This window comes from Podarcis raffonei, chromosome 16 (genome assembly GCF_027172205.1).
Source record: "Podarcis raffonei isolate rPodRaf1 chromosome 16, rPodRaf1.pri, whole genome shotgun sequence".
NCBI classification, from domain to species: domain Eukaryota; kingdom Metazoa; phylum Chordata; class Lepidosauria; order Squamata; family Lacertidae; genus Podarcis; species Podarcis raffonei.
The window spans coordinates 11,864,438-11,876,426 of record NC_070617.1 but is presented as its reverse complement, the minus strand read 5'-3'; the positions used below and the strand labels follow the sequence as shown (position 1 = coordinate 11,876,426).

Sequence of the window (11,989 nt, the reverse complement as noted above, 5' to 3'; positions counted from 1 at the left end):
CACCGCCCAAGGTTGCCCCAGTAGATAACGTGGCCTTCAAAAGCCTCCCCTGATTCATCAGGCAATGCCAACAATCAAACCTGGGACCTTCTGCAAGCAAAGCAGGGGCTCTACTGTTGAGTGATGAAGGCTCCTCCTGCTGCTCTTCTACCTTCACTGGGGGTGCTGGAGACTTGCATGCCTTGAGGTTAGAAAGAAGCAAGGGGGAGCCCAAGCCAGGGAGCACACAGACCACCAGCAGCCCGCTGACATGAGTGGACACTGTCAGTCTGTCTTCATTCCATATTGTGTGTTTCTTTTGGTGTCTAAAGTGTGAACCACCTCGGGTGCCTTGGCAGAAGGACAGTATCCAATCAGTTAATCAATAATAAAATAAACCACACACCCCACTCTGTCTTAGATTCCTCAATATGAAATGGCGGTGGCGGGGAGGGGGGAGAGATTTCAGTCTTCTTGAACCACTCTGACGTTGCATTAAGCAGTGTAGTGGTAATAATAATAATTTTATTATTTATATGGCACCCATCTGACTGGGTTGCTCCAGCCACTCTGGGCGGCTTCCAGCAAAATGTAAACAACACAATAAAACATCAGACATTAAAAACTATCGGATTACAGGGCTGCATTCATATGTCTAAAGAAAAAATTGTATAGTTGTTTATCCGTTTGACATCTGATGGGAGGGTGTTCCACAGGGAGGGGGCCACTAACGGGAGGGCCCTCTGCCTGGTTCCCTGTAACTTCACCTGGGAACTGTTGTTTGTGAAGGGTGCTGGAAATTCTAGCTATGTGAGTGGATGATTACACTTCCCAGAGCTCTTTGGGGGAAGCAGTGTGTTTTAACTGTGCTTTAAATGTGTGGTGTAGATGTGACCCCCTCTTTTTTCTACTTAGTTTTAGGGTAGGAAAGTGTAGTAATAGTAATTAAAATAATATTTAAATATATATCCTGCCCTTCTTCCCAAAGGAGACTTGGGGGGGGGGCAGGCACATAAATAATTTTTAAAAATCTAAAAATGACTCCACTACAGATGCAGACTCAGAAAGATTCATCACATTTAGTCACCCAAAAGATTAACTAGCTATACCATCATCAAGCACCCTTTGCCTGTCTCCACAAAGGATGCTCCTTCGCACCCTATGTACACACAGGGTTGTTTTTACCAGTGATGGATTGAGTCACTAAGCTCATTTATATACCACCTCCACACCATGGTGCCCAAAGCAGCTTATGACAAATATCAAAATACCCTCAGGTGGTGCAGAGAAATCAAGTTAAAAAACTAGCAGTAAATTCCGAAAGGCAGCAATTCAGCAAACCTAGAATAAATGTAACGCTATGGGAGAAATCTGGATAGTGCAAAATAAAAAGGAAGCTAGCAGACATCATTATATTACTATTATTATTATTATTAATTACTTTCTTGTGGTGTCACTTTTTAAAAAATATTTGCTGGCACTTTTATCAAGATAAGAGTGCCTGCACCTCTTTTTCTCCCCCCCCCCCCGCAAAAAAGCCACCCATTTATTTTATTTTCTATCCTGCCTTTCCTCCCAAAGTAGCCCAGAACAGCAACCACCCAAGTGGTAAAACAATACAATTAAAAATAAAAACCTGTAGAAGATAGAAAAAGCGTGGCACGTCTGTCGAGACACCCTGCATCCCAAGGGGGCTGATAAAAAAGTGTGTGTTTCCCCCCATTAAGATTTTCCCACCTTTTCTCCAAAAAGCAAACTATTTGATTCCCTAACTGGTTTTGAGGTGGGGGTGTTGGAATTTGCCACTTTCAATTATTCACAATGCTTTGCGAATACGTGTATGTTTACCTTGGTGATAAATCTTTAGCAATGAACACCTTGGCTTCCCCAGGCAAGGCAAGCCAGCTCTCGCCTCCTGGAAACCTCTGCCCCAAAACCACCTCCTCCCTCCCGGCTCCATTTCCCACCCCCACCCCCCAAAGGGTTAATACCCACCCACGGCACCTCGCCTGCGTCTCCCCGGGCTACGCTGGGGCTCCATCTGTCTGGTGGCGGAGTGGCACCGCCTGGGCACGGAGGAGGTGGGTGGGTGGGTGGGTGAGTGGGCGAGCCGTGCGTGAAGGTGGGGCAGGCTGGCGGTGGGGTGGAGCGGGGAGGCTTCACCTGCCCGGGGCAAGCCGGCAGCCTCAGCATCGGGAAGGGAGGAGGAGGAGGAGGAGTTGCTGCTGCTGTTGCTGCTGCTGCAGAGAGCGAGAGTGAGTAACTGCAGGGATGCTCGGGCGGGTCCCAGGGCTGAACGCTGAACCCCCCAACCCCACCCTGGCACCTTGCATCCTTGCACCCTAGCACTTGGCAGGGAAAGGGAGGCCTGGGGCGTGTGGGGAGGGGAGGTTGCTCTCCAGTGCATTGTCTGGAAGCTGTGCCTGGGTGTGTGTAAGCAGAAGCAGGGATGGTTTGCTGCTGGAGTGGTTTCTCCTGCTTTTGCAAAGCAGCGCAGGCGGAAAAAGAAGGAGAGCGAGAGGCTGGGCAGCGGGCGAGGCAGCGGGGAAGTGTGTGTGAGCGAGGCGCCGCCGTTGCGAAGCATGTTGTTTACTAGGGAGCAAGTCCTGTCGCTTTTCGTGGGGCTGCCGGCTTCCAGGTACGTCTGCAATGCTTGCCCCCCCCCCACTTTTTTCCGGGAAAGAGGAGCCACCTGCCAAGGGGGTGCCTTGTGGAAACAGGGTGGCGAGGGAGCGCGCAGGAGGGGCGGCAGCAGCGCAAGGCTGACATAGGCTGAGTCAGCAAAGTTGGGGGCTTGGAGCAGGGATGGGGTTGGGGGGTGAGAAAGAGGCAGGCGGAAAAGGAGCGCCGGGGGGGCAGCACAAGTGTGTGAGTGTGAGAGAGGAAGTGTCGGAAATTGTGAACCTTTAACAGCGTCTGGGGCAGTGCAAGCGTGTGCGTGGGAGCCACTAGGGAAAATTGATAGTGCCAGACAAACAGGCTGTGTGCTTGAAGCAGGGCAGGTGTGAGCGTGTGTGTGTGTGTGTGTGTGTGTGTGAGAGAGAGAGAGAGAGAGAGAGAGAGAGAGAGAGAGAGAGAGAGAGAGATGAGCAAGGGAGGGTGACCAGTGCATGTGTGTTTTCATGCAAGGCTGATTTGTGTATGTACGGAGAAACCAGTGGGATGGGACACTACAAATATGTGTGTCTATATGTTGTGAAATGAAAGCATAATCAATGCACATGCATGCTCTCTCTCACACACACACAGACACACACACACACATAGAGCATGTGTGTTGAAACTGGCAAAGAGGATGTGAAAAGAGGGAGAGAGGAATTTTGTGTGTGAGAGACAGCAAGTGCATGGGTGTGAGTGCTTAAAAAAAATAAATGTTAAAAGGTAGTTGCATGCCTGACGCCAAAAGTGTACAGGGATATAAATCGCCGGGTTCTGGGAAGGATCGCTCTGTGAGGGGATCGCTCTGTGTCCCCAGGATGCTTTGGGGGAGGAAGCCATGTTGCTTTACATGTATGGTACACAGAGCCTCAGTCGCTGAACCTAACCTACCTCAAGGGCAGGCTGTGTGCGTGGGAGAACCATGCATGCCAACTTGAAGTGCTTGGGAGGATAAATAACTAACTAGAGGGGAGCAAGGGAGAAACACCATATAGTGATTAAAAAACAACAACACATGGAGATTGTGAATACATGTAGACACCGATTTCTTTCCATACATCTGCGTCTGAAATGTGGTGGCATCCCATGAAGTCCTACTCAGGGCAGACCTGCTGGAATCAATGGGTTTAAGTTAGTTGTGGGCATTGATTTCAACGGGGCTACTCTGAGTAGGACTTACTTGGACACAACCAAAGGCCTGTGGAGTCCAGCATCCTGTTCTCACAGCGGCCAGCTAGATTCCTTCAGGAAACCCAAGTGCCTTCCCTCACTGTTACTCATAAGGTTGTACCGTAATAAGAGCCTGGCAGCTGGATCAGGCCAAAGGCCCATCTAGCCCAGCATCCTGTTCCCACAGTGGCCAAACAGATGCCCCAGTGCCAAGCCTGCAAGCAGGGCCTGAGCGCAACATCAGCCCTCCTCTCCTGTGATTCCCAGCAACTGGGAATTCAGAAACACATACTGCCTCTTGACAGTGGAAGGAGAACATACCCATCAGTAGCCATTGATAGTTTTATTGTTCTTCATGAATTTGCCTAATCCTCTTTTAAGTGGATGGCCATCATTATCGCTTATGGGAAAGGATTCCATATTTTAACTAGACATCAACCTAAGCCTGCAATCAGCTCCCACCTTCCTGCCCTCTTTACTTACAACCAAGCAGGGGGTGGGCCTGCTCATCATAGGCTCTGGCGCCACCTGCTGTTGAACTCCCAGTCTTCCACCCTACCAGTCCTAATGGGCTACAACCTGGTCACCACTGGTCCATTGAGTTCAGCACTCTCTAAGCTTACTGGCAGCATCTCTCTCCCATGTTTCAGACTGGGGTCTTTTATGGCCCTGCCTGGGGACTTTGGGGACTGAACCTGGGACCTTCTTCATGCAAGGCACATGCTCTACCCTTGAGCTGCCGCCCTTCCTGTTTTGTATGGGTGCAAATGAGCGATATCTGGAGTAGGTATGTAAGAGCGATGGTGAGAAGGGAGTAAGGGATGTACAGTGATACCTCGGGTTACATATGCTTCAGGTTACATACACTTCAGGTTACAGACTCCGCTAACCCAGAAATAGTACATCGGGTCAAGAACTTTGCTTCAGGAGGAGAACAGAAATCGTGCAGCAGTGGGAGGCCCCATTAGCTAAAGTGGTGCTTCAGGTTAAGAACAGTTTCAGGTTAAGAACGGACCTCCGGAATGAATTAAGTACAGTACTTAACCCGAGGTACCACTCTATAGCAGAGGTGCTCTATGTTATCAGCAGTGGGTGCATAAATGTTGTGTGAAGGAAAAATGGAGTGCAACACCTGTGGCCATATGCCTCAAAGATATGCAGTTGGTAGAGCACAAGGTTCTTAATCTCAGGGTTTGGGGTCTGAGCCCTGATTTCTGCATTACAGGGGGTTGGGGGTCCCTTCCAACTCTGCAATTCTGTGGCTCTGCTATTCTACGGCGCTGTGCCAAGGGTGGGCCTACCCTAGCAAGCTTCCATATTGCACAGAGCACTTCTTCGGGCAGGATGGACAATTCCCTCTTTTCCAGGAACGGCAGTGGAGAGTCTGTTTTCTGCTGCTCCCTCTGGAAATACATAATCCTGTTTCTTTGATCGACAACTAGTGGCTGGTACACTGCCCTTACCAAGCAGCCTTCCCCCTGGTTTCAGTGACAACCCCCCCCCATTCCAATATATACTATGGGAGAGGTAGATCTGGGGAACAGAGAGCTGCCCCAAAGGTGTGGGGAGGTGCTTGTCCCTGGCAAACTCCACACAAGCACTTTGCATCCATCTGTGGTTGGTTGGATGTGCCTGGGGAGTTGGGTCTTGGAGAGAGGGTAGCGTATAATTGAATTGTCTTCAGTTTAATTGGAGCCATCCTTGGGATCTTGGGGGTTGGCAGGGGGCCCACTGCACCGCAGACATCACCCTCAGCGCAGTGCTGGGAAGGGCTACCAGCTGCTACAGAAACACCCCCCCCCCAAATCTCTGCAATAAAAGGACCAACCCAGTTGTGTAGCGACCATGTCAGGACTACAATCGGTGGCCTTGAAGGTGAGCGTATAATGCCGGTGGGGGGGGAGGGCACTGGGAAGAATGGGGAGAAATCATAGGGCTCCCCCACCCCTTGCACCCATCACTGTGAAATTTTCCCCACTATGAAAGAAAATGTGCCCCAGATACAGATCGGTGGAGTCTCTCTCTATCCTCCGTCCTGGCAGACACCTTCATCCCTGGGGCTGAGTTTGCAAATGCACTAAGTTTTGGGAGAGCTGCCCTGATCTGTTCCAGCTCTGCATTTTCTGATTTTGCCGGTCCATCTTTGACCCTTCTTTGGGTAGCACCAATGAGTGAGAGGGAATGAGGACCTCAGTACAGGACCCGGTAGGGGGTGGTGGTATGAGACAAGCAGGATGGGGGATCTGTGACTTTTGATGTTTTGTGAATACAATATTTCGTTCTTTCCTCCTTTTTAAGAACTCTTAACTAATACAGTGTCCATGTATAGATCAGGAGTAAGATTTGCAGTTTTGCAAACAGCCGTTTGGGAGGGGGGAGGGCTTAAGATCTGCAATATAGCTAGAAAATGAGTGTGCATTAATAGGAAGTGTCAGCTTCTGCAGTTTTTACACTCAGCCATTAAAAAAACAACAACTGCAACCTAACATTTCCCAAAGTCTCAAAGCTTTTTATCTGTGCACTCGGAAGTTAAGTTTTGTTGGGTTCTGTGTGGCTTACTTACTCCCAAGTGAAGTGGCACAGGACTGCAACACTCAATATTTGGGGTGTTACTTTATTGCTCCAGGTTTGAAATCAAGGTTTATTGCAGGGATAAGGGGAAGAGGAAGAGTTGAAGTACTGTACAGCACATTGGTTGCTTCTGTTGGGGAATTTTAGGAGGGGCTGGAACATACTGTACCTTTCCCAGTCAGCTACACACTGAGAAGTCAGAAGCATGGAGTCTGAGTAGGGGAGCACAGCCTGGGGTGAAATGTTGGGGAGTGGGTGCTTTCTTTTCTACTCTTCCACCCAGCCTAGGCAATGGGAGCAAGCTGAGCAAAGAGATTATGGGATACCTCAAGCCCCTAACCTAGAAGAACCAGAGAAGGAACCATTATAAGCGGGCTGGATTTAGGTTTGATGAGGCCCTAAGCTGCTGAAGGTAATGGGGCCCTTTATATGTCCAGCTGTCCTTTGTCAATAACAAATTGTCCCTGTTTTGTGTTAAATATATGCTATATGGTAATTTATGGACCTAATAGGTATCTAAAGCCATTTGCACTAACAAATAGGAGCCTACACAACACGAAACACTGTTGCTGTATGTACATTTTATTTTATTTTATCTTATATTTTGGAAATGTACACCCAGGTTTTGGTTTTCTTTTGAAAAAATGGGGGCCCCAAGAGAGTGGGGCCCTGAGCTATCGCTTGTTTAGCTTATACGTAAATCCGGCACTGATTATAAGGGTGAGTCTGTGCTCAGTTTGGGGAGGAAATTTTAAAGTTTTGTTCTCTGACCAGGAACAATCTTGTTTTTAAACGCCGCAGTTCCCCTGCTGTATTCTTTAAATCAGAGTAACGTTTATTGACGAGACTGCTCAATGCTAAGTTGTTTGGGTCAATATTTTTAAGATTAAGAAATATCACGTTTCTGCTCATTTAAAGGGTTGGGAAGATATTAGACTTAGGCTGTGCACACACATGGCTTCCCCAAAGAATATTGGGAACTGTAGTTTGTTAAGGGTGCTGGGAATTTTAGTTCTGAGAGGGGTAAACTACGGCTCGCATGATTCTTTGGGTGAAATAATGTGTTTTAAATCCTGCCTGTATTGGGGGACAGGAGAAAAGAGGGAACTATTTTCCCTTTCTAAGCACTGGCATCCTGGATCAGACCAATGCTGTGTTTAATGAAGTGTTCTGTACCCAGGTGCGCCCAGCAAGGCATGAAGGCAATAGTCCTTATCTGATCTGCCTCTCAGCTGGTTAGAGCACGGTGCTGATAACAAGGTTGCAGGTTCGATCCCCCATATGGGACAGTTGCATATTCCTGCATTGCAGGGGGTTGAACTCAGGGTCCCTTCCAACTCTACAATTCCATGTTTCCTGCTTCCGGTGGTTTTGGAAGCAGGTGGTTTTGGAGTGCCCTTAAACCAGAGGTCTTGTTTTTATTATTATTATTATTATTATTATTAAATATTTATTAGCATTTTCAAATAACACACAACAAACAAAAACAAAAAATAAACAAAACAAAAAACACAAAAATACATAACATTCAAAACTAGACAAAAAAAAAATAGAAAAAACACATAAAGTTTCTAATACTTATTATTCTTAACCTTATTTCTCAGACTTCCTCACACCTCCCCTTCTTGTATTCCAATTTAAATTGTCAGTTCAGCAAGTCCTTAACTTATTTCTTTACCTTAGCTTAAACTTTTGTTCTAACATACTATTGCTTTACTTTACTTCTTTTTTCCATTTCTTCAATTTATTTTTAACAGCCTTATTTTCAATTAATTTAAAAAGAAAAGAAACCAATTTTACCTTATTAAAATTACACATCAATACTTATACCTCATTGATTATTCTTAAACCTTTTTCCTAAAGTCGACCAAAATTTCCCTTCCACGATTTACCCAATTTCCTTACCACTAACAAAAAATATAAAAAGCAAATTATCCTTATGTACCCTTTGGATTCCCAACCTCCACCCACCCTTTTCTCGGTTCCAGTCCCCAACCAATATCCGTCAGTCTTTATATTATTTATTTAGCCTGGAGATCTCACATCCGAGGCCCTTATATCTCTCTCAGTTCCTTTCTGCCGGTCTCTTTGATAGTCCTTGATGTTAAACCCCAAGTCTCGGAGGGGCTCCGGCCCAACAGAATCCATGTCGCTTCCAGCCAGTCCTCCATACTTAAAGGCAAAGCCTATGGGGTACTCCAACTCTTGTTTCAAATTTCTTTCAAATCCAAATGTCCCCAAAGCTCCAGCTTTCACCAACAAATTTGTAATCCTCAGGTCTTCAGATCTCCTCCAAAAGGGATCTCTCCATTTTCCAGACTCCCATTCAGACCAGGCTTTCCACATCCACTTTTTATTATCCTTTTTTATCATCATGTCAGGCCTCATATTGTAACTCTCCTTTGACTCCTGCAAATCTCCTGCTCCTCCTTCATTTTCTTCAAAAACAACATATTGCTCCATCGTATCTACACTTTCAGTTTCATTTATTTGTTCAGTTGAATGGGCTTCCTGTTTCAAGTCCTTATCAGGCTCAAAACTGTTGTTTACTGTCCAGTGTAGTAATGATACCTTTGTAGACAAAGCATTGTACTCATCTTGCAAGTTTCCCAAGAGAACGAGTGCTCTGTCCAATTCTGCTTGGATTTTACATACTCCAGCCATTTTTGTGATGTAATGTCCCTATTACCCCTCTAGGGGGATTTTAGTTCCTTGTTGTTCCTTTCAGCTCAAAACCAAAAGTCCAGTTATTTTGTATCAGCCCTCCTTATTTTCAACAAGTTATACCAAGTAAACCAGCAAAAACAGCAGAAACAATGTTCTCTTTTTCCAGCTGACAACTAGCTGACTAGCAGCTCACTTGACAGCTGTCAAAATCTTCAATGCAACAGGCTTTCTCATAGGACGTTCCCGGGTCTCGGGGGGGGGGGTGAAATTTCGGCTCCCAAAATTCTTTTTATCCTCCAGTAAGTCTTCTTATAGTATCAAAACCGTGAAGTCAGGATCTTTCATTAAAAAACAAAAAACAGATTCTCTCGACCTTAGCTGCCCAGTCCTTTGCTTTAAATTGTTTACAAAGAGGGGGGGGGTGAACTTCCTTTTTAGCCCCTTCCCGCTCGTTCCAAATCCAAAATTAAAAATTTTTAAAGTTCCAATCTCCGTATTACTCACGGGTTTATATTTTAGAGTCCAATCGGTCTTGGAAGAAGTTGGCGCTCTCTGTCAATGGCTTGCGGCTTCACTCCGTAGGCGAGGGAGTACTCTCAGCACCACGCCTCACCCTGCCTCCGTTCCGAAGCCTTTAAAAAGGCTCCGTCGCGGATTGGGGGGGCGCAAATGGTGCCCGCCGAGTCTCTGTGTTCACAGGCATCCGCGCCTGTGATTTTAAGGGTCCCCGCTTCGCCGCAGCGGCCAGACCCAGACGCTACGGAGTCGATTCCCTCCGGAGCTCGGAGGGAATCCGCCATTAAACAATGGCGCCAACCCGGAAGTCTAAACCAGAGGTCTTGAACTGCATGCACATCATAAATTTAAAGCATATGTAAAGTAACCCCCCCCAAAAAAGAATCACAGGTAGTTTACTCCTCACAGAACTATCTTTCTCAGCATCCTTAACAAACTACAGTTCCCAGGGGATCAAGTCTGGCTTGATAGGCACCAGCCACCACTGGGGGCGCTATCAATGCAGAAGCTGGATGACCACCTGGTCAGGGATGCTGTCACCGCATCCTGCATTGCAGATCCTGCCTTGAGCAGCAGGGGGCGACGACTAGACCCCAAGGCCCCTTCCCACTTTGTGATTAGTCGGTAGCACAGTTCCCCTGCTGCTGAATTTGTCACCGCTTCCTTTTTCCAAAAGGAGTTCAAACTACTGGCAGGGAGTTCCAGAGGCTAACAACAGACCCGTCCTCTGTGAATGTGTCTCCTTTTAAGAGCTGTCCAGCCTAGCAACTAAGAGTTCTAGAGATTAGCAACAGACCCATATTCCATGGACTTGTCTCCTCCTTTCCTCCCGCAAGCTGTCCTAGCTAGTGGCAGGAGGTTCCAGAGGTCAACAGTGTGAAGAAGTACGCCCTTTTTGTCAGTCCTCAAGGGGGCGATCCTGAGACTAAGGCATGATGTGGACTGGGGATTTTGGGGTGGAGCAAGTTGGACTCACCTTGTCTTCTTCTTCTTCTTTTATACACCCCCCCCCAGTGAATTATCCGCCGCCGCCTTTACCCCCCGCCATTTGCCCCCCCGACCATCATGGCTCTATGCCCGTAGTCTGCTACCCGTCCAAGGAGTCTATCTTGAGCCCACGGCCGCAGGAGCGCAGCACTGTGATGCGCCGGACCACCGTTTTGGCCCTCTTCTCCGTGGTCCTCATTTACCTGGTCACAGGTGCCTTCGTCTTTCGCCAACTGGAGCAGCCCTATGAGATCCACCAGCAGGGGAAGATCCAAGCCTACCTGGAGCAGTTCTTAAAGCTACACCAATGTGTAGCCGCTGAGGACCTAGAGGACCTCATCCAGGTGAGAACTGGAGGCCAAAGGGGTGCAGGAGAACAGGGCTCAGGGACTGGTTGGACCCAGAGGAATGGTGGGGAGAATCAGCTGGGAAACCGCCAAGGGAAGAAGGCTCAGAGCCCGGGGGTTGTGGGTGGGTAGGGCTGGGCGATACCTTGTTTTCGACATTGTGATATATCACCAGCTAAATATTGCGATATAGCAATATATCACAATGTCTGAAATAAGGATGGAGCTATGTAGAGGCATTAGCTGGCATCACGGTTTTTCCTGCGTCCTGATTTTTGCCAGCACTTGATTCTCTGCCCCCTGCAAGAAGGCAGGGGAGAGCTGAGCTGGTAGAGTTAATGGGGGCTGCAGGAATCAAGAGGAGCAATGGCCGGCTTCACGGTTTTCCCCACATTGTGGTTTTTATGCAGTCTAACCTTGGTCGTCATACTTAATCTGTTCCGGAAGACCGTTCAATTTCCGAAACGTTCGACAACTGAGGCGCAGCTTCCGATTGGCTGCAAGAGCTTCTTGCATTCAAGCGGGACCCACGTCAGACATTCGGGTTCTGAAAAACATTTGAAAACCGGAACATTTACTTCCAGGTTTTCGGTGTTCAGGAACCGAAACGTACGACAACAGAGGCATTCGGGAACCGAGGTTTGACTGTATCACACACACACACACACACACACACACACACACACACACACTATGATTTGCGATATACTGCCAGGTTGAAATGGTGTAACCAATATCACAATATGGAATACCAAACCGGTTTTGAACGATACAGTGGTATCTCGGGTTACATACGCTTCAGGTTACATACGCTTCAGGTTACAGACTCCGCTCACCCAGAAATATTACCTCGGGTTAAGAACTTTGCTTCAGGATGAGAACCAAAATTGCGCAGCGGCAACAGCAGGAGGCCCCATTAGCTAAAGTGGTGCTTCAGGTTAAGAACAGTTTCAGGTTCAGAACAGACCTCCAGAACGAATTAAGTTCTTAACCTGAGGTACCACTGTATTTTGATATATTGCCCAGCCCTAGTGGTAGGACGATGATAAGTGGTCACAGGGAACAGAATGGGAGGAGGCGATGTCAGAAGCTGA

The 11,989-nt window shown here is 47.5% G+C and overlaps 1 protein-coding gene across 6 annotated transcripts in view; it reads left to right on the top strand.

Moving 5' to 3' along the window:
* The first annotated feature begins 1,986 nt into the window (after nucleotides 1-1,986).
* KCNK4 (potassium two pore domain channel subfamily K member 4) overlaps nucleotides 1,987-11,989 on the top strand; it is a 66,526-nt gene continuing 56,523 nt past the window's right edge. For 2 of the 6 annotated variants that reach the window (XR_008327927.1, XM_053367979.1), the window contains exons 1-2: nucleotides 1,987-2,234; nucleotides 10,576-10,892. Coding sequence is in view for 4 of the 6 variants with exons in the window: in XM_053367979.1 (XP_053223954.1) it covers nucleotide 2,234; nucleotides 10,576-10,892 (318 nt within the window). In the remaining 2 variants the exon portion in view is untranslated. Of the gene's footprint in view, nucleotides 2,235-2,525; nucleotides 2,618-3,089; nucleotides 4,595-5,488; nucleotides 5,683-10,575; nucleotides 10,893-11,989 lie in introns of those variants that run through there. The other 4 variants (XM_053367980.1, XM_053367981.1, XM_053367983.1 and 1 more) reach the window with 4 other exon arrangements.